A 22,858-nucleotide genomic window follows, 5' to 3' on the forward strand; every position below is an offset into this window, starting at 1 on the left:
TAAATCACATTGTTATCTTTTCAAAAGTATTCTGATACTTATTCATTCATCTTATACAACATTCAGCTGTAAAACTGACAGCTGGGAAATGTACACTTTAAGAGATACAGTTATGTGTGTTTCCTGTCCTTCATGAGATCACCAAATGAAACACGCTAGACATGACTGTCCCTTCAGTGTCCACGGACCATTCCCACATTCTCAAAAATAGAAATATTGTTTCATTCTCCCATTTTGGGGATTAGGAGTTTTTTTTATTTACATTTGTTTCTACTTACACTTGTACGTTGACTTCTTCATATTAAAGTTGGTTTTAAGTTTTGGCTGACTTTGCTGAGCAGATCATCATCACAAACTGAATTATGGGGCTAATTGTACATTCGCAAACTCGATTATACAATTGTAAGTGAAACTAGGCAAAAACAGAGGCGATTATGGAATTACATATGTCATCAGGACGTGTATAATGCTGTGAAGATCCCCACAAGGCATTTCATCTTGTATATTAAGTCTTCAAATGTAAGGCATTGAAAGCATTCTTTATTTGCAGTCTGTAAATGTATTTACAAAATTCAACATGGCTGCCTATTCAGATGCCCTAGGAAGGTTGTGTAAATACAGAGAGAAGAGTAAGATTAGAGTAAAATATACATACTTGTAGCACATTCATATTGTACCATGTATTGTTAAATTTGTACATTTAAATTGCAGAAACTATTTAGTAATTGAGCCTTGTTTTTCATCGGTTCATTAAAGAATAGGTCTTAGATTAAGTGGTGGTAAACTGTAAAAGTGTCCAGGTGTTTTTTTTCTCACGCTCTCAGACTAAGGCTTAGTTCCAACTAGTTACGATTAGATGGACACTACCACAGCATATAGGCAATACAATATGTGTTGGTTGTATGTGCACTTTCAGTACAACATGAAAACGTCTATTAACTGTCATGTGTGTTCTGATAATCACTACCTCTGGTGTGTAGTATACAAAACATTAGGAACACCTCATCAATATTAAGAACAGCCTCAATTCATCAGGCATGGACTCTACAAGGTGTTGAAAGTGTTCCACAGAGATGCTGGCCCATGTTGTCTCCAATGATTCCCACAGTAGTCAAGTTGTCTGGATGTCCTTTGGGTGGTGGACCATTCTTGATACACACGGGAAACTGTTGAGCGTGAAAAACCCAGTAGCGTTGCAGTTCTTGACACAGTCAACCCGATGCACCTGGCACCTACTACTATGCCACTCAGTAAGTATTTTATCTAGGTGTCTTTCAATGCTGATGGTTGGAGGTCCAATACAAAATATTTACTTCAACTTGAGGTTCTGCTGAACATTAACTATATGAAATGGAATGAAGTGGATATGTGGAGATTGGTTATCTTGAGGTATGATGATTGGTAATTTTATTCAATTTACTAGATTTCCTGCAGTACTGCATTGTATTATTTTGTACAAAGCGTGCAAAACAAGACAGTAGTGATATGGCAGGGTTCATGTTCATTTGTGTGCCTTTGAACTTTTTCTCTTGCATTACTGATATCGAATAACGTGTTCCATCATGACCTGTCACATGACTTTTACCACTTGATCCAGTTGTTTATGCAAAATAGGTAGTAATTTATGGCTTCTCTTCACTGTGCACAATGACGAATTATTAGAAAAATGTTTTGGTGCTTTGATACATTTTTCGTGATATCCAATTGGTAGTTACAGTCTTGTCCCATCTCTGCAACTCCCCTACGGACTTGGAAAAGGCAAAGGTCGAGAGCCATCCATCCTCCGAAACACAACCCTGCCAAGCCACACTGCTTCTTCACACAGAAGCCAGCCACACCAATGTGTTGGAGGAAACTGGCGACCGCAGAGTGCATCAGTTATTTGGAGTAAGGATACAGATCCTGCCCTGTGATGATAACATTGCAGAGTAAGACAGTGTGTGGGACCAAAAATATTATGATGAGCAGAAACAGCCAGGGCAGGGCTAACATGGGTACGCTGACACCAAAAACAAAGCTCTTAACCATACGGGAGAGGGATACAGGAGCTAACCCTTCCACTTGATTCTGGGCAGATGCACCAAACACTACCAGCCCCAGGATGGTGTACAACACCCCTGTGCTGATAGAGAGCAGCTGAAACATGAGGAGGAACCAAACAGTGTCCACACTCTTCTCAATCCCACCAGAGGAGCACCAGAACCCCAATGCTGAAGAGTAGCTGGGTCACTGTCTTGTGGTGGAAGGAGTATGTGATGAGCTTGTGTACCGTAAAGGAAGAGGACAGGATTAAAACTGAAATTAACGGCTTGACAGACATCAGCGGCATTGATGTGTTGTGCTCTAGCTTGCTGCTGTAGCCTACTGGCACCATATGTTACGTCATTAATAATAGCTACAAGTTGTAGCAAGCTAGATAACGTTACAACAGTCCCATTCAAAGTAGCTAGCTAGCTACCGAGCATATGATTCTTCAATCACCCAGTCCCTCCTTGCTAATTTACCATGCCCATTGCCAAAAACTTTAGTTCCAAGACTGAAGGCATCCTCTGATAACCTGAAATATGTAATGACAATAAAGAAAACAAATGACACTATAATAACAGCAACAATGCCACTCGTTAGCCTCAACTCAGGAGCACAACTCTTGAACCCCGAACCACAGTTGTGGAAAATTCCATCCAAAGATTAAAGGCAGAGAATATTTAACAATATAATAAACATATTTAATACAAGCAGCAGCAGAGGAGATCCACCTCTAATTTCACAGCAAGGAAGAAATGGTTACATGTCCCTTATATAGTGGGAGGTGATAATACAATCATATTGTTTACACAACAGTTCTTCTATACATCAATAGTTCTGGAACACAATGGCCTTGTGTTAGGGTGCAGACATACAAGTAGTCTATGAAACGCAAAACATCACAGTCCAACACAGAACATATGCCTTGAGAAGTTACAACAGCTCACCCCAAATTCTTCCACCACAACATCTTTCAAAACTGATTTGATGCTCAGTATATATTTGTCAAACTAATACCAGTGGCTAATCAAGCACAATACAAACATTTCAGTTACCACGCCTGTCCTCCAATATTGCACAGCACTTTAGCTAAGACAGGGAGGGAGTTGATAGATTGCTAAACCAAAGCAAATGTAATGGTCTTCCGCATTTGGATTAATCACATTCTTTTTATTTATTTTTATTAATCACCTTCACAAACAAAGTTATTTAATGCGCAGATCATGAAGTGCACTAAGGCAGTGCTGCATTTAAAGACACTGCCACCTGCTGGCTTGTGCCTGAAATGTGATGATCAGAGTCCTCAACAGCCCATTTGAGTTTGATAGCTATATTTGACAGTTTAGTAAAATAATAAAACAGTTTAATAAAATAAAACGTGTCAGGGACAACACAATAAAGTCAACGACTTCCATTGTGGTCCCTTAATGCTGGTTACTCAATGAGCAAAATGAAAACAAAAATGGCAAGGAATGGTTTCTTCCTATTGATATCCTCTTGGCCTATCTGTAAAACGTCCAACCAAACATCGATACAATCATTACTCAGTCAGTAGGAAATATGCACATCATTTCATTATTCAGCTAGCTACAACCAGTGAGAAGACAATACCACCAGTTAGGCTCCAAACAAGCCTTTTTCTTGCGATGTATTATGCACAGTCATGAAGCTGTGACGTATTATGATGTAACCAAGCATTAATTCACTACATAAACTGTGTTCAGATTTGATTTCATCTGTACAATCTCTTTCTTCATTCAGGTTGTTGCAGGTAACCTTTGGCCTTTTGGTACACAGCCTTCCTAAACGGTATAATATATACAGGGTAACACATATACACACACAGATCTGTAAACAAATGTAAGAGACCACTGCAAATGTTTCTTAAATCAGCATCTCTACATGCATGGCAGCCATTCCATTCCAGTGTCTGTTGATTTCCAACACAGGCACACCTCATTCTGCTGAATGAGGTACTGATCAGGTGATCACCTAAACCAAATCTTATTTAACGAGGAAAAGTATAAAAACCACTGCTGTGGTCATCACTATCCTCTTGCAATAGGAACAGCTGGATGGCAAACACAGTGCTAGTAGTACCTCAAAAGTAATTGGAAGCTAAAAATAACTATTGACCATGTCAAAAGAGTTGAAAAGGAAAGTTTTGAGTGAGGAAAAGAAGGGTTCAATTCTGGCTTTACAGGCAGAGGGATACAGTGAGCATCAGGTTGCTTCCATCCTTAAAATTTCAAAGACAGTGGTTCATAGGGGCGGCAGGTAGCCTAGTTAAATAAAGGTAAAAGAACAAGGCCAAGCAGCAGACATTGGGGACAACAAAGCTACAGACTGGCAGAGGGTGAAAACGACTCTCCACTGACTGGGATGACTGCCAACTCATTCGAATGTCACTCAACAACTGTAGGATGATATCAAATGACCTGCAAAAAGAGGTCTTCCTTCTGCTCTGACAATGTTCCCCAATTCTGAGGATTGCTTTTTCCAGTAGGACAATGCTCCATGCCACACAGCTAAGTCAATCAAGGTGTGGATGGAGGACCACCAGATCAAGACCCTGTCATGGCCAGCCCAATCTCCAGACCTGAACCCCATTGAAAACCTCTGGAATGTGATCAAGAGGAAGATGGATGGTCACAAGCTATCAAACAAAGCCGAGCTGCTTGAAGTTTTGCGCCAGGATGGCATCAAGTCACCCAACACCAACGTAAAAGACTGGTGGAGAGCATGCCAAGACGCATGAAAGCTGTGATTGAAAATCAGGGTTAATCCACCAAATATTGATTTCAGAACTCTTCCTAAGTTAAAATATTAGTATTATTCAAGGTCTGACAACACTGCATCTTTTTTGTTATTTTGATCAGTTGTCATTTTCTGCAAATAAATGCTCTAAATGACAATATTTCTACTTGGAATTTGGGAGAAATGTCAGTAGTTTCTAGAAAACTAAAATGTTCATTTTACCCAAACACAAACCTATAAATAGTAAAACCAGAGAAACTGATCATTTTGCAGTGGTCTCTTAATGTTATCCAAAGCTGTGTATATACACACTCACACATATACATATATATCCAATATTGTTGGAAATGTTTCCCTCAGAAAGCAATGGATCGTAATAATGAGAGAATCAAAAGAGCTTAAAGACTCCACCCTTATGTGGTAAATATACAATACATATCTGTCCTGTCTTTGTTATATTATCACCTTTTAAATTGAGTGATGTGTTGGCGGTTGAATCCAGTGAGGGTTAGCATCCCTGATTCTGTGATGTGGCCAACCAGCAAGATGCACAGAAGAACAAAGCCTTTAAGTCATATCCGAACTGAAATCAATAACACATGCACATTAGTTATGCATTCTGCAATGAGGAAAGAAGTGTTTAATTCCTTCTTCACTGTTTACAGCCAATCATTGTGAGCTGTGGGCAGGACCAGACATCAAGGGATGGATGGAACATCAATCCAGAGCCTCTCAGCCAGGTCATCTCTGCTGTTCCCATAGAGACACAACAGATAGATCAATCTGTTGATTCATATGGCCATTTTGGGTGGCTTGGTTGAATTGACAATCATCCATTCGACATGCTAAAGAATCCTATACTATGGAAGGTCTTTAGACCCACCCCTAATGTTATGGGAGTTGCATTTATTGCATTTTCAGTTACCCATGTATTACTCACTACTTGTACAACCATGTTGGATTGCCTACATATTCTACATTTCCTTGAGGGTCAATGCGAGTGTATTCTATGGCTGCCATGAGTACATGCCTTTCTCTGTCTCCTCAGTCTGGAAGGGTGACTCAGCTGATAGAGAGAAAATATGATGTGATCTCAAGTTCTGATGACTTTTCCATCTACTCCTTCACTGACTGTGAATCGGAGGTAAAAGAGTTGTACCCTACCGTCCATGTCTTTGTTGAGTGACATCACTGTGAGGAGGATGGTCTCTGACTAGTTGACTCTGATACACAGTGTGATGATGAGGATCATGAAAGGAGGACACCACCACTGAAAGTTGAGGATGGAAAGGTGACAAAGCTTGAAGTGAGGGATATGGACGAGGATGATCTGTCTATCTCCTCCCCCCACACACATTTTTGAGTAACTCTCAGTGAATGTGGAGAATGGACTATGACCAGCTAGCTCTCTGACACACAGCTTGATGATGGCAATGATGCCTCTTCTGAGGACAGTCCAGAGCCTCCAAAGGAACCACAAGGACCACTGAAGGACCATCGACTGGTAGGCATCTTTTAAATTTGTGTGTGTGTGTCACATCTCAATGTTTTGACACTATGTCTGTAGAGATTATTGTGGCCAAGTTCAACATCCTCCTCCCTGCCTCTGTGAGTGCCCTGAAGAAGGTGTCATGCCAGATGGAGGTGGTCCCCACTGTCCGGCCCTGCAGGCATCAGCTGGACAAGCAGACAGAGTGGACCAACATCAAAGAGGAGAGCCTGAGGCGGATCAAAGAAAACCTGACCTCAATAGAACTCAACCTGGAGGAAGGCCTGGAGACGCACAATGACGGTCAGGACATCAACCAAGAGAGGCAGAAGAAGAATGAGGGATGCTGTAGAGGATGGATTGCGAAGTGGATGGGGAGGAGGAAGGAGAGACTGAGGGACGAAGACGTGGCTAGGGAGCTCAAGAGGATGGGCGAGGAGGTGAGGGCACTGATCCAAGAGATGAAGAGAAACTGCAGCGAAGGTGATCTTAAGGCAGTAGACCTGGACAGTTGGCTGAATGACTTGGATGTTGAAAGTGGCATTCAAGAAATGCACTGGAGAGATGGCAGAAAATATAGACAGCACCTGCTATTTCCATGACAGACTTACCAGGTGAATCCAAGTGAAAGCTATGATCCCTTATTGATGTCACTTGTAGATGAAGGGGACAGGACAGGTTAAAGAATGATTTTTAAGCCTGGAGACAATTGAGACATGGATAGTGTATGTGTGCCATTCAGAGGGTGAACAGGCAAGACAAAAGATTTAAGTACCTTTGAACGGAGTATGGTAGTAGGTGCCAGGCACACCGGTTTGTGTCAAGAACTGCAACACTGATGGGTTTTTCCACGCTCATGTTCCACCAACCAAAGGACATCCAGCCAACTTGACAACTGTGGCTTCAACCTGGACCTGCATCCCTGTGGAACGCTTTCAACACCTTGTAGAATCCATGCCCTGATAAATTGAAGCTGTTCTGAGGACAAAAGGGGGTGGGGCGATAACTAAATATTAGGAAGGTGTCCTTATTATTTTGTACACTCAGTGTATAACCTATAGGCTATACTGTGCAGTTAGGGGCCATCTGTAAAGGTACTATCTTTACCAGCATCATAAAAGCTGATATTATTTCATGGGCCTATTGCAACGAAGATTGGCCACTAGAATATTGCCAGTTTATATTCATAAATAAAAGTTCACCTAATTTTACCTTCTGTTATAAAGACCATATTCAAATGAATAAAAACGAAAATAAAAAAAAGGGTTTCCCATCTCAAGAGATTAAATTTAAAAAATGACTACAATAAGTGCCTATTAAGTGCCAAATAAAGTATAACAGGGTTTCATTTTATATATTATATATCTTAACCCCTTTATCTCCCCAATTTTCGTGGTATCCAATTGGTAGTTACAGTCTTGTCTCATCTCTGCAACTCCCCTACGGAGTCGGGAGAGGCGAAGGTAGAGAGCCATGGGTCATCTGAAACACGACCCTGCCAAGCTGCACTGCTTCCTGACACAATGCCCGCTTAACCCGGAAGCCAGCCACACCAATGTGTCGGAGGAAACACCGTACACCTGGCGACCGTGTCAGCATGCATGCGCCCGGCCCGCCACAGGAGTTGCTAGAGCGCAATGGGACAAGGACATCCCTGCCGGACAAACACTCCCCTAACCTGGACGACGCTGGGACAATTGTGCGCCAACCCATGGGTCTCCGGGTCGCAGCCGAACCAGGATCTATAGCGGCACAGCTAGCAACTGCGATGCAGTGCCTAAGTCCACTGTGCCACTCATATTAAATCATGCATAAATCCCTTGTGACAAGGGGAATGGAAGCTTTTGAATTGGAAGTTTCAGACAAAAAATGAAATTGCTAAAAAATGTATAGCCTTTTTATCTATTGGTAACAGGGTTGACGTGTTAAGCTCGACACACTAAGTTTTGCACCACAAAACCAAAAAAATGCAAAAAAGAGCAGAACTAGCTCACGAGCTCAACTATGACCTGTATTTTGGAGCTATGTCTTTTACAACTCTCCCATTCACCTGTGTGAACTTCAGCTTTGTGGCATGCTAGCCTTTTACTGGCTGCGGAGAGCCTTTTCTGTTTGCATTGTGTTGTGCACCAGGTTTTTATGTCTTTCCATGTTCTGTTTTTGAGAGATGGCTCTGACCCATAACAGGCAATCCTCTTTGCCGGGAACCTTCTTCACCACTTTACATTTTCCCAAATGCTTCCAAACTGATGCTTTCTCACAGCTGCTCTTGGGCCTCTTGGGTTGAGAAGTCATTCTCCAAACCTAATCGCAAACAAAGAAAAGATTAAAACACATGATGGTCCAACACAATAGAGGAGAGGGGCATAGGGAAGGTAAGGGAGAGGAGATAAAAAGAAAATACTTCCTCCGTGTCAGGTAAGCAGTCTCAAAGTGTACCCTCACCAACTTACCGAGTGAGTTCTGAACATCCCTCGCTGTCCTCTGATCCTGCGTCCAAGTCTTCTTGGGCCTCTTTCTGGTGTCTGTCTTGACTCTTTAGTGTGTTTTTTCAGTTCTTTCCCAGGCTTGCCTGAAAAACACAAAAAGATGGAACATACATAAGAGTAACAACAAATCCACATATTAGCAAGCAACGACATTACATTTTTCTTCAGAACTCACTCAGCCTGGTAAGTTTGACGGTGAACTGTGGCTGTTCCGTTGCTTTACGAAAGCAGCCGGTGTATACCGTCACAAATTTACCAGGCTGAGTCAGTTCTGAACAGCTGTCACTCGAGCTTTAGCTGTCAGGATCATTCTCACTGATGCAGCCGGTGTCACTCAGCTGGTGTTTTGTATCATATTTGTACAACAGCTGATGAAACTATGAAAAAATGTTATCAGTGTAACTTCCTGATAGTTGCTGATTGAAAATACAATCTACATAAGACATTCTAAATCAGCAGGTTTTGCATTGGTGGAGTTTTAGCTTGCTTGGTGACATCACCAGGTGGTCTAAGTTAATAGACCAATAACAAAGAGTTTGAAATCTCTCTGCCAATAATAGCTAGTTTTGAGGCTACATTTCCCTCCCATTAGTGGATTGATCCATGTTTTGAGGCTATATAGTGTTTGTTTACATTTACTTTGTTTACCCACATTGGAGTAAAACATGCTTATATGTTGATTTCTGATGGGGTAGAACAGTTGAACTAAGCTAATGAGGCATTTCTAAGTTATATTCTTCAAGAATCAATATCATTAAATTGCAGGTCCAAAAATGGATTTTGCAACTGCCGATTGCCACTTTAAAATGCAGGAAATGAGGGGGTGGTTGACGGTTGGCTACATACCTTGGCACGAGAGATTCCTGCTTTTATCGATGTTCTGAAGAGAACAATTTTAAAAATTACATGTCATTAATAATGTATAGTATGACAGATTACCTATGGCAGCAACAACTGTCTCTCCCAATCAAACCTTCCCTTCTAGCACTGCACTATCTCTGCCAGTCCTGCGGCAAACAAAACATGTTTTCACAAAAAAATAAAAAATAATATTTGGACCATCCGGATATCCATATTTCAATAGTGAAATATTCCAAATGCCTAATCCTAGCTGCCATTTCAAAATAAAATCACTGCTAAACAAAATGTCTCACATTGTGACTTGCGCAAATAACTCGGCCTGCCACAGGAAAGCTACCGAGCTAGGACCACATTTGCATTAGAATGTAGCTAGCTACCAGTAGCTAGTTTAACATTACTCCTATGGAGTTTTTTAACATTATGCACAACACAAAATTATTTCATATGAGAACATTAAGACATCATAGCAAAGATAAGCAATGCAATAATAATCCATTCCGAAATGTATTAATGTATACTCCAGCAACATTTAGCAGCTAGCTGGCTAATTAACCTATCAGTATAGCCAGGAAAAATGGCTCGCTAGCTAGCTGCTAGCTAGCTAACATCATCGACGAAATGTAGGTCGCTACAGCTACATTGGCCTAGTTATTGTTGAATAATAACAAAGCTAGGTAAATTCATTTAAAATAATATCGCTAGTAACTTCAAAATACTTACAGCTGAAATACACTGCTGTTTGCTTTGTGAGCATGGTGAGCTGGAGAAAGCCGCATCCACATGTAGAGTTCTGGGGGATGGGACAAGTTCCCCAAATAGACCCTGGCTTTGGATCAGGTTGGAATTCCCCCCGCTAATGGTCCTTGTTAGGTTTGGGGAGGGGAAGCTGATCCTAGATCTGTATCTAGGGGAAGCTTCGCCCCAGAACATGCAAAGAGAGATGGGGGGAAGGGGGGGAGGAGAGAGAGCGTCGCTCTCAGGAATGACAGGTCATGTACAAAATCTACCAGTAAGAAATTGGTTTCAGAATGTAATATATTACCTTTAGCAGTTCTAATGTCTTAATTTGCTCCATTTCATTAGTCTTGTTGATTGATTGCTGAAATCTAGTTTCACAGAAAAGATGGTGTTGATAAAGAGAATCCATCTGTGTTTGTAATGCATTCATAGACATATAGTTCATACTGGTGGTCCTACCCATCACCCACTTCACTCCATGAACCCTAAACTTGCTGCTCACATGGTGGTTTGTCTAAATCTATTTGACTTTAGGTTAGTTAAGGTTAAGAAGGTAAAGATTGTGTTAGGCTGTGTCGGGAGCTCTAGTGGCAATGCTGCCTCACCCAGATCACACATTGCCCTATATAAGTATATATTGTAGCAACCTTAACCCAACACTTACCACCTTCTGATCTCCTGGTGTAATGGATAAGGTGTTGGCTTGCTAGTCGCTGGACCGGAGTCTGAGTCCCAGTTGGAGCTACCCCCAAATTTGTTACATTGGTATCAGAAGTGGGATAGTGACTGTGAAGCCATCTAAGATGTGTGTACACGTGAGAGACTTGCTATAAAGAAGTGTGGGGGCATGCTCTCCCAAAGGAAGGAGGTAATGTAGCAACCTTAATCCAACACCGAGCAAACTCATCTTGAGGTTTGGACATCTTGGCGTAGCACTTAAGGTGTTGGCTTGACAGTTGATGGACCCATGTTCAAAACCTGTTTGGGGCGACCGCCTGAATTCACTAAAATATATTTGTTTGCCTACGGTCAGAGAGACCCGGTTTTTAATCAAAAGGGGCATTACACCATTGCTGTTTGCAACAAAAAAAACACTACATTGGTGGAAGCAGTGGAATTGTGCTTTGGGAGAGGTGTGCACATTTCATGGGCAGGATCTGTACCCGGGCCCCCCATGGGAAAAAACAGTGTCTTGACCATTAGACCAAGATGTAATGCCCTCTTGAGCTGAGGGTGACACTGATTTTAAACTTGCAGGCAGGACTACCTCATTACCAGATCATGAGACACGCACATGGGATAGTGTAAAGGGAACTTTGCCTAGGAAGCCCATGCCAGGTCGCAGTTGTAAATGAGAACTTGTTCTCAACTAGCCTACTTGGTTAAATAAAGGTGAAATAAAAAAAAGTGTTAGAAGGTGGAAGATAGAGAATTAGTCCAGTAACTTAATGGTCACTGGTTTGAGTCCTGAGTCAGGCAACAATACATGGGATTTGATCTGAACTGGCAGATCTGTGACCAAACCCTTCAGAAAAACAAATTCCCTTTGTTCCCCGTAATTTGGACTAATAAATTGTACTGGCGCCGGAGAGGATGGCTGCCGTTTTATTTGCTCTTAACCAACCGTGCTATTTTGTTTGTTTTTTCACATTGTTTGATACTTATTTTGTACATAATGTTGCTGCTACCGTCTCTTATGACCGAAAAGAGCTTCTGGACATCAGAACAGCGATTACCCACCTTGAATTGGACGAAGAATTTGTCTTTAATGAGTCAGACGAGAGGGATTTACTCCAGACACCTGAACAGGCCCTCATCCCTGTCATTCGTAGGAAAAAAAGACGTAGATTCGCAGAAGGAGATCGGGGTGCCATGTGAGGATCAGGCAACGAGTGGCTAATCTGCCTTTGCCATCCGTACTGTTAGCCAACATACAATAGCTGGAAAATAAATGGGACAAACTAAAATCACGTATATCCTACCAACGGGACCTTAAAAACTGTAATATCTTATGTTTCACAGAGTCGTGGCTGAACGACGTCATTAATAACATACAGCTGGCGGGTTATACACTATCGGCAGGATAGAACAGCCGCCTCTGGTAAGACAAGGGGTGGCAGTCTATGATTTGTAAACAACAGCTGGTGCACGATATCTAAGGAAGTCTCAAGGTTTTGCTCGCCTGAGCTGGAGTATCTCATGATAAGCTGTAGACCACACTATTTACCTTGAGAGATTTCATCTATATTCCTCTTAGCTGTCTATTTACCACCACAAACCGATGCTGACACGAAGACCGCACTCAATGAGCTGTTTTCCGCCATGAAGCAAACAGGAAAACGCTCATCCAGAGGCGGCTCTCCTAGTGGCCAGGGACATTAATGGAGGGAAACTTAAATCAGTTTGACCTAATTTCAACCAGCATGTTAAATGTGCAACCAGAGGGGGGGAAAAAACTAACTCTAGACCACCTTTACTCCACACACAGAGACGCGTACAAAGCTCTCCCTCGCTATTTGGCAATTCTGACCATAATTCTGTCCTCCTGATTCCTGCTTACAAACATTTTTTTTAAGCAGGAAGCATCAGTGACTCAGTCTATAAAAAACTGGTCAGATAAAGCAGATGCTAAACTACAGGACTGTTTTGCTTGCACAGACTGGAATATGTTCCTGGGATTCTTCCGATGGCATTGAGGAGTACACCACATCAATCACTGCCTTCATCAATACGTGCATCGATGACGTCGTCCCCACAGTGACTATACGTACATACCCATACCAGAAGCCATGGATTACAGGCAACATCCGCACAGAGCTAAAGGGTAGAGCTTCCGCTTTCAAGGAGCGGGACTAACCCGGAAGCTTATAAGAAATCCCGCTATGCCCTCCGACGAACCGTCAAACAGGCAAAGTGTCAATACAGAACTAAGATCGAATCGTACTACACCGGCTCCGACGCTCGTCGGATGTGTCAGGGCTTGCCAACTATTACAGACTACAAAGGGAATCACAGCCGAGAGCAGCCCAGTGACACGAGCCTACCAAACGAGCTAAATAACATCTATGCTCGCTTCAAGGCAAGTAACACTGAAACATGCATGAGAGCATCAGCTGTTCCGGACGACTGTGTGATCATGCTCTCCGCAGCCGATGTCAGACCTTTAAACAGGTCAACATTCATAAGGCCGCAGGGCCAGATAGATTACCAGGCCGTGTACTCCGAGCATGCTCTGACCAACTGGCAAGTGTCTTCACTGACATTTTCAACCTCTCCTTGTCAGAGTCTGTAATACCAACATGTTTCAAGCAGACCACCATAGTCCCTGTGCCTAAGAACACTAAAGTAACCTGCCTAAATAACAACCGACCCGTAGCACTCACATCTGTAGCCATGAAGTGCTTTGAAAGGCTGGCCATGGCTCACATCACCACCATTATCCCAGAAACCCTAGACCCACTCCAATTTGCATACCGCCCCAACAGATGTGGCAATCTCTATTGCACTCCACACTGCCCTTTCACACATGGACAAAAGGAGCACCTATGTGAGAATGCTATTCATTGACTACATCTCAGCATTTAACACCATAGTGCCCTCAAAGCTCATCACTAAGCTAAGGACCCTGGGACTAAACACCGCCCTCTGCAACTGGATCCTGGACTTCCTGACGGGCCGCCCCCAGGTGGTAAGGGTAGGAAACAACATATCCGCCACACTGATCCTCAACACGGGGGCACTTCTAGGATGCATGCTCAGTCCCCTCCTGTACTCCCTGTTCACTCATGACTGCACGACCAGGCACGACTCCAACACCATCATTAAGTTTGCCGATGACAACAGTGGTAGGCCTGATTCACCGACAACAACGAGACAGCCTATAAGGAGGAGGTCAGAGTCCTGACAATGTGGTGCAAGGACAACAACCTCTTCCTCAATGTGATCAAGACAAAGGAGATGATTGTGGACTACAGGACAAGGAGGACTGAGCACGCCCCCATTCTTATCGACGGGGCTGTAGTGGAGCAGGTTCAGAGCTTCAAGTTCCTTGGTGTCCACATCACCAAAATATCAATGGTCCAAACACACCAAGACAGTCATGAAGGGGGCACGACAAAGCCTATTCCCCCACAAGAGACTGAAAAGATTTCTCATGGGTTCTCAGATCCTCAAAAAATTCTACAGCTGCACCATCGAGAGCACCCTGACTGGTTAAATCACTGCCTGGTATGGCATCTGCTCAGACTTTGACTGCAAGGCACTACAGAGGGTAGTGAGTATGTGCCAGTACATCAGCGGGGCCAAGCTTCCTGCCATCCAGGACCTCTATACCAGGCGTTGTCAGAATAAGGCCCTAAAATTGTCAAAGACTCAAGCCACCCTAGTCATAGAATGTTCTCTCTGCTACCGCACGGCAAGCGATACCAGAGCGTCAAGTCTAGGTCCAAAATACCAATTTTTTTTCTTAAACTGCATTGTTGGATAAGGGCTCGGAAATAAGCATTTCACTATAAGGTCCTTACACTTGTTGTATTCTGTGACAAATAAAATCAGATTTAACATTACCTTTGCTGATGAAACAACTGTTGAAGTCTGGTTTGATGGTAATCACTCCATTTCCATCTGCTCTTATCGTGCACAACAAGCATTCCTTCTCCTTTTGGCCAAGTCTGAGGAATACAAGAATACAATGCCACTTTTCAATTCCTGAATTGGAATCTACTTCAAAGTTATTACATACAAAGCAGTGTAATAAGTGCATAGGCTACATAGTGGTTTTTCCCCTTGTGCTACTCACTTGCCCGGTGGTCCCAGGTCACCCATGATGCGCATGGTCTGTACAGGTGTGTTGACCACGTGGCTGGTCTTCACAAAGTCCTCCGAGGGCTCCCAGGTAATCAGCCTGGACTTGGGGAAGGTGCTGTCACTGCAGACCAACAGAATACCACAACCACATTTTGCATACAAGGGTAATATGAACATACCGGTACACTGTTTGTCTTCAAAGCAGCACATCACACATCAATGTTGCTTCAATTACATTCACTTTAATAATAATTCACTTTGGTGAGTAACAGGGACCTACACTGGCTGTCTGTCCTGTCGTCTGTGTCTGACATTGGCCATCCTATGTGCCAGGAAGGTAGGGTTGGACTTGACCTGCGTCACCATACTCTGGGAATCCTGTAATGAGTATAAAAAAAATCTGCTTTAAAACACTAACGTTTCTTTGGGACAGAAAATAGGTAAATTCTTTGTTTTGAATAATGAAATTGTCACGTCTGCTCCCGCTCCCCCTCTCTGGAGCACGAGGTCGCCAGGCTGCTCATCATTACGCACACCTGTCACCATCGTTACGCGCACCAGCGCTTCATCAGACTCACCTGGATCACGTCATTGATTGCCTCCCCTATATCTGTCACTTCCTCAGTTTCATTCCCTTGTCTACATTGATGTTGTTTTGTTTCTCTTGTCCAGACTCTGTTCTTCTTTAGTTTCATGTCTATTTATTAATAAATCCTCACCCTGTACTTCCCAGCGTCTGTGGTTATGGAACCGTTACAGATTCAGTAGAAACCCACCCCTTCCCAATTGGTGTAGCAGTCAGAATCGGTGTAGGTGAAAATCCTGCGGTTCCGTCTGCCCCTGGTCCGCTCCAGAGCCATGATCTCTGTGTGGTACTGTCTCTCCAGTGGAGTCTGGTATACTGACTCACTCTGGAACAAAACCACTTCATATTACACACACACACACACACACACACACACACACACACACACACACACACACACACACACCACACCACACACACAAACACACTTACTATGCAAAATCAAACTATCCTAAACAGTAAAGTCTTATTTGTTATAAGGACACTGGTAGAGGACCTACCTGACTGAACAGCTTCTCCTGCCAGCCTACCACCAACTCCTCCTCATCATCTCCAGCTGAAAACAAAACCAAGATGTTCTGGTCCATATCTAGCCACCACGAAAATAACATCTACTCAACTAAGAAGCATCTAACATCTTTCTGTTTCAAAACATCTAACATCTTTCTGTTTCAAAACAGTGTTAATACCTGATTGAGCCGGTGAGATGAGGGTGTCCAGCTCAATGCCTCTCCTCTCCTGTTGAGTCAAAACCTGCTGCTGAAGGTGTTGGGAGAGGGCTGCTGTGGAGGTGAATCTCTGAATATGGATCCTGTAAACACCATTGTAAATATAAACAAGGTAAACAGGATTCTAGCTAGCTAAATGCCATGTTTTCATGGCAAACTCAGGGATCAGGTCAAGCAATATACTGGGTGTTTATCATCATCTGCTTTGAGAGCTAACGTTAGCTAAAGACAGTGTCTTGCTTTTATGGCAATGCAAGGAATAAAAGCCCCACAAAGGCCAACTGCAACTTACTTAATTGTAAGGTTTTTGACAGCATCTCGGGAACGACAGGCAGACTCTCCGGTGTCGGTGCTCCAGCCGTCTACCAAGTTGTAACGTTAGGAACTTTATTGATGGCTTGCTAACTAGCTAGATTAGCAACATACACACACACACGCGCGCAGCAAGCAATTGAGACAATTTTGTAGCTAGTACTTTTCACAAGCGTCTGCTCGTTGCATGGTAACAACAGTCGGCCTGCCTGGTTGGGTTTCTGGCGAGCAATCCAACTATTTATTGGTTCACTACCGCCACCTACCGTGGGATCCAGTCCAGAGCAGCAGAATAAACCCCCCCACTGTTAACAGGTAAGGTAATATCAGTACAATAATATTCCATTGCTGTAAAATGTTTAAGAACCCCTGATGTAATTAATTAAGACAAAAATCTGTCTGACACAAATAATTGCAATTTAAAAAGCTTTATTGGAAATACACATTTCAAACAGCACAATTCAAGTACAGATCAGTGTAGCTAAATCAGATACATGCTAATTTAGTTTAAATATGATGCAGTCCTCCAGTCCCAGTTCATTTGCACTCTTTTGACATGCTTCAGACCAGATGCATGCTCCACTTCAGTGTACAATGGTCCTGAATTTGCATATCACAGTGTTTGAAGCTTCTACGTTCTGCATCTCTCTGCTGTCTTTCATCTGAAGCCATATCCTCCAGGGTCTAAACAGGTGTAGATTTCCATCTCTGTGTGGGAGACCAGATATTGCAAGGAGACCAGTAAGGGGCCCTCACCTCTTCACTTTGGCCCAAGGATACCAGTGACACTGCCCTAAGGTTGGTGCTGTCCTTTGGATGAGACTGTGGAGACAGAGGTCTTATCTCTCTGTGGTTACTAAAGATGTCATGGCACTTATGACATGTGTAGAGGTGTTGACCCTGCTTCTCCTGGATATATTTCCAAGCCTAAGCATGTAAATCCAACTCATTATCATAGGCTGTATGGAGACCAATATCGTTTTTTTTTTTATAATGCTGCATGTCTCAAAATATAAGAATGAGACCAATATATGTATTTTGCTAATCATAATTCCTGTCTCTGAAATTACGTTTGTGTGTGTTGTAAGAATAACCAATACTCAAAATGTGTGTGTGTGTGTGTGTGTGTGTGTGTGTGTGTGTGTGTGTGTGTGTGTAGAAGTAATAGTTGGCCATTATTTCTTTGAACATCTCAGTTTGGGCAGCAGCCACTGAAGAAACCTGTCAATCAAAAACCACAGGAGAATAAATAGTATTATAAACTGGGTGGTTCGATCCCTGAATGCTGATTGGCTGACAGCCGTGGTATATTTAAGCAATAAGGCACGAGGGGGTGTGGTATATGGTCAATATACCACACCTAAGGGCTGTTCTTAGGCACAACACGACACGGAGTGCCTGGATACAGCCCTTAGCCGTGGTATAATGGCCATATACCACAAACCCCCAAGGTTTCTTTTTGCTATTATGAACGGGTTACCAACGTAATTAGAGCAATAAAAATAAATGCTTTGTCATACCTGTGGTATACGGTCTGATACACCACGGCTGTCAGCCAATCAGCATTCAGGGCTTGAACCACCCAGTTTATAACAGACCATATACCACGGGTGTGACAAAAACATGTATTTTTACTGCTCTAATTACGTTGGTAACCAGCTAATAATAGCAATAAGGCACCTCGGGGGTTTGTGGTATATGGCCAATATACCACGGCTAAGGGCTGTATCCAGGTACTCCGTGTTGCGTTGTGCATAAGAACAGCCCTTAGCCATGATATATTGGCCATATACCACACCTCCTCGTGCCTTATTGCATAAGTTTGCACTTACACATCAGATAGCTGCTCTTTCTCTGCTACCTCATTCTATTTCTCTAATTCTCTAGTCTAGTATTCCCTGGTTATGTTCCACTTCTCCCTCCTCTATTTCCTCACCTCTTCCCCAGACTCTTCTTTTCCTCTTTCTTGTCCTCCTCCTTACTTTCTCCAACATTTCCCATCTGTTGCATCTTACTGGCCTTCTCTTGCTTCACTACTTTTTTGGCCTTGCCCTTGTTTTTCTTATTGACCTTCCCTTCCTGAATATTTTGGACAAGGAGATAAAGTAATGTAAGCTTATGGGTTTTCTCTTCTCTTGAGCTATGATACCTAGAGCTATGCTATACTATAGAAGGTCTTATGCTATACTATACAAGGACTTACGGCCAATATTCCCTTCTTGTATTTCCTCTCACCTGTGGGGCCACTCCAGCAATTTCCTGGAGCAGCTTCCTGCCGGACTCGCTCAGGCTGGTGATGGGAGCCAGGCGAGGGCTGTGGCGGTATGGGAAGTTCTCTGTTCGGGGCGGAGCGATAATGACAGGGCTGAGAGGAGTCAGAGGCCTTGGGACGTTTACTGGGTAGGGAGAGCCTACAGCAGAGGGCAGGGCCCGTAGGGCTTCAGCCAGGTTCCGGTGTGCTGAGGTCACAAGAGGAGAGAGACCATTCTTGACAGATACAGGACTTGAGTCCTTCCCTGGGCTCTGTAGGACCAGAAAGTAAAGTAACATATCAGGAAAGTGCTATGTTCAACACAATCTGTAGAAATACTTTATAACTACTCTATACATATTGCAGATACATGACTACACGCAATAAGTAATTGTCTGCATCATTTCCAATCCCCCATGTATGTATATATATATATATATAATTTTTTTTAATATGCAGAACTTACCAGGAAGTCTGACTCATCGAAGGAGTGGAGAGACAGATCATCATCCTCGTCCATAACCCTCACGTCAAGCTTGGTCACTTTTCCATCCTCAACTTTCAGCGGTGGTGTCCTCCTTTCATGATCCTCATCATCACACTGTGTATCAGAGTCAACTAGTCAGAGACCATCCTCCTCACAGTGATGTCACTCAACAAAGACATGGACGGTAGGGTACAACTCTTTTACCTCCGATTCACAGTCAGTGAAGGAGTAGATGGAAAAGTCATCAGAACTGGAAGATGAGATCACATCATATTTTCTCTCTATCAGCCGAGTCACCCTTCCAGACTGAGGAGACAGAGAAAGGCATGTACTCATGGCAGCCATAGAATACACTGGCATTGACCCTCAAGGAAATGTAGAATATGTAGGCAATCCAACATGGTTGTACAAGTAGTGAGTAATACATGGGTAACTGAAAATGCAATAAATGCAACTCCCATAACATTAGGGGTGGGTCTAAAGACCTTCCATAGTATAGGATTCTTTAGCATCTCGAATGGATGATTGTCAATTCAACCAAGCCACCCAAAATGGCCATATGAATCAACAGATTGATCTATCTGTTGTGTCTCTATGGGAACAGCAGAGATGACCTGGCTGAGAGGCTCTGGATTGATGCTCCATCCATCCCCAGATGTTTGGTCCTGCCCATAGCTCACAATGATTGGCTGTTAACAGTAAAGAATGAATTCAACACTGCTTTGCTCATTTTGGCCTTGAATTGTGTATCAATAAATAATATAAGTACTGTTATGTGGTTGAATTTGAATGTGACTTACAGGCCTTTTGTGGATCTGAGGGGTCTGCACTGAAGTAGACTGTCAAGACAGCATTCAATGTGGTTAGATAGGGATTTCTGCATTTGCTTTCATTCTGATAACTGCAGTTTGTACATACAGAATGCATAACTAATGTGTATGTGTTATTGTTTCAGGTCGGATATGACTTACAGGCTTTGGCCTTCTGTGCACCTTGCCGGTTGGCCACAACACGGAATCAGGGGTGTTCACCCTCACTGGTTTCAACTGTCAACACAACACTCAATTTAGAATGTGATAATATAACAAAAACAGGACAAAACAAACAAATATTTGATATTTACCACATAAGGGCGGCGTCTTAAAGCTCTTTTGATTCTCTCATCATTACGGTCCATCTTTCTTTCTGAGGGAAACATTTCCATCAATTGATTGACACAAAACACATCCTGACTCACACACAAAGATGGCATTCCAAATGGCACCCTATTCCCTATATATATATATATATATGTTGGGAAGGAGGTGCCCCAAAAGGTCAAAGAATACCTGCAACAACCTGAGTGAAGAAAACGATTGTAGATTAAATCAAATCTGAACACAGTTTATGTAGTGAATTAATGCATGGCTACGTCATTTTATATCACAGCTTTATGACCGCGCATAATACGTCACAAGAAAAAGGCTTGTTTGGAGCCGGACTGGTGGTCGCATCTTCTCACTGGTTGTAGCTCAATAACGAACGTGATGTGCTTATTATATCCTAATGACTGAGTAATGGTTGTATCGATGGTTGGTTGGACGTTTTACATAGATAGGCCAACATGATATCAACAGGAAAAAACCATTCCTTGCCAAATATTTTTGTATTATTGTTTTACTTTGAGTAACATTAAGGGAACACAACGGAAGCCGTTTACTTTATTGTGTTGTCCCTGGCCTGACACGTTTTATTTAATTAAACGGTTTTATTTTATTAAACTGTCAAATCAAATATATCTATCTAGCTTTCTATCTAACTCAAATGAGCTGTTGAGGACTCTTTGGTCATCACATTTCAGGCACAAGCCAGCAGGTGGAAGTGTCTTTAAATGCAGCACTGCCTTAGCGCACTTCATGATCTCCGCAACAGTAACTTTGTGGTTGTGAAAGTGATTAATCCAAATGCGGAAGTCCAGTACATTTGTTTTGGTTTAGCAAGCTAGCTACTCAAGTCTTGGCTAAAGTGTTGTGCAATATTGGAGGAAAAGTGTCGTAACTGACATGTTGTATTGTGCTTGAATATCCTCTAGTAGTTTGACAAGTATGCACTGAGCATCAACATGATCACCCGAATAGTTTTGAAAGATGTGGTTCAGAGGTTCAAGAGTTTTACTACTGAGTTCAGGCTAAAAAGTGGCATTGTTGCTGTCATTATAGTATCATTTGTTTTGTTTACTGTCACTGCATATTCCGGTTCATCAGAGGATGTCTAAAGTCTTGGAACTACAGTTTTTGCCAATGGGCATGGTACGTTAGCAAGGAGGGACTGGGTGATTTAAGAATCATATGCTCGGTAGCTAGCTAGCTACTTTGTATGGGAATGTTGTAACGTTATCTAGCTTGCTACAACTTGTAGCTATCATTAATGACGTAACATATGGTGCCAGTAGGCTACAGCAGCAAGCTAGAGCACAACACATCAATGCCGCTGATGTCTGTCAACCCGTTAATTTCAGTTTTAATCCTCTCCTCTTCCTTTACGGTACACAAGCTCATCACATACTCCTTCCACCACAAGACAGTGACCCAGCTACTCTTCAGCATTGGGGTTCTGATGCTCCTCTGGTGGGACTGAGAAGATTGTGGGCACTGTTTGGTTCCTCCTCATGTTTCAGCTGCTCTCTATCAGCACAGGGGTGTTGTACACCCTCCTGGGGCTGGTACTGTTTGGTGCATCTGCCCAGAATCAAGTGGAGGGGTTAGTTCCTGTATCTCTCTCCCTTATGGGTATGGCTACAGTGGTTATGGTTGAGGGCTTTCTTTTTGGGGTCAGTGTACCCATGTTAGCCCTGGCTGTTTCTGGTCATCGCAACACTTTTGGTCCCACACACTGTCTTCCTCTGCATCCCCATCATCGCAGGGGGATCTCTATCCTTTTCCAACCTTATTGTGGTTGACAATAACCATGATACACTGCAGTATGTCACACCTTTAAGTGTGCTTAGTAGTGTAGTTAAGTTGTAATATGTTTATGTGTGGCGCTGTGGTCTAAGGCACTGCATCTTTGTCTACAGTCCCTGGTTCGAATCCAGGCTGTATCACATCCGGACGTGATTGGGAATCCCATAGGACGGTGCACAATCGGCCCGGCGCTGTCCGGGTTTGGCCAGGGTAGGCCGTCATTGTAAATAAGAATTTGTTCTTAACTGACTTGCCTAGTTAAATAAAGGTTAAATAAAAATAAATGATATACTTGAAATTTGTGTTGAGTCATCATGCTGTACATAATGGGATGTTTGGTTAGGAAAATCTACCATCACTGTGTCACACATTCTCCTTATCTTGCTC

At 42.8% G+C, this 22,858-nt stretch overlaps 2 protein-coding genes across 6 annotated transcripts; both read right to left on the bottom strand.

Moving 5' to 3' along the window:
• Positions 1 to 7,906: 7,906 nt before the first annotated feature.
• LOC106584501 (Meckel syndrome type 1 protein) lies at positions 7,907 to 16,298 on the bottom strand. The gene is made up of 7 exons (XM_045693523.1): positions 16,252 to 16,298; positions 15,942 to 16,076; positions 15,446 to 15,543; positions 15,158 to 15,286; positions 14,926 to 15,029; positions 8,725 to 8,843; positions 7,907 to 8,575 (listed from the first exon to the last, which is right to left on the bottom strand). The coding sequence occupies exons 2-7, from the start codon at positions 16,023 to 16,025 to the stop codon at positions 8,357 to 8,359; spliced, it is 753 nt and encodes a 250-aa protein (XP_045549479.1). The 5' UTR covers positions 16,026 to 16,076; positions 16,252 to 16,298; the 3' UTR covers positions 7,907 to 8,356.
• Positions 16,299 to 17,203: 905 nt separating this feature from the next.
• On the bottom strand, positions 17,204 to 20,952 carry LOC106595631 (uncharacterized). Of its 5 annotated transcripts, XM_045693516.1 has the most exons (11): positions 20,858 to 20,950; positions 20,653 to 20,714; positions 20,501 to 20,575; positions 20,330 to 20,368; positions 20,144 to 20,218; positions 19,734 to 19,835; positions 19,509 to 19,643; positions 19,027 to 19,314; positions 18,728 to 18,870; positions 17,965 to 18,012; positions 17,700 to 17,718 (listed from the first exon to the last, which is right to left on the bottom strand). In XM_045693516.1, exons 2-10 carry the CDS (start codon positions 20,704 to 20,706, stop codon positions 17,967 to 17,969), a joined length of 957 nt encoding a protein of 318 aa, XP_045549472.1. In that variant the 5' UTR covers positions 20,707 to 20,714; positions 20,858 to 20,950; the 3' UTR covers positions 17,700 to 17,718; positions 17,965 to 17,966. The 5 variants fall into 5 exon arrangements, with proteins under 5 accessions (XP_045549469.1, XP_045549471.1, XP_045549470.1 ...); XM_045693513.1 differs by lacking the exon at positions 18,728 to 18,870 and having other exon boundaries at positions 17,204 to 17,718; positions 20,858 to 20,951; XM_045693515.1 differs by lacking the exon at positions 17,965 to 18,012 and having other exon boundaries at positions 17,204 to 17,718; positions 20,858 to 20,951.
• Between the last annotated feature and the right edge of the window lie 1,906 nt (positions 20,953 to 22,858).

Source organism: Salmo salar, chromosome ssa13 (assembly GCF_905237065.1).
Source record: "Salmo salar chromosome ssa13, Ssal_v3.1, whole genome shotgun sequence".
NCBI lineage: Eukaryota > Metazoa > Chordata > Actinopteri > Salmoniformes > Salmonidae > Salmo > Salmo salar.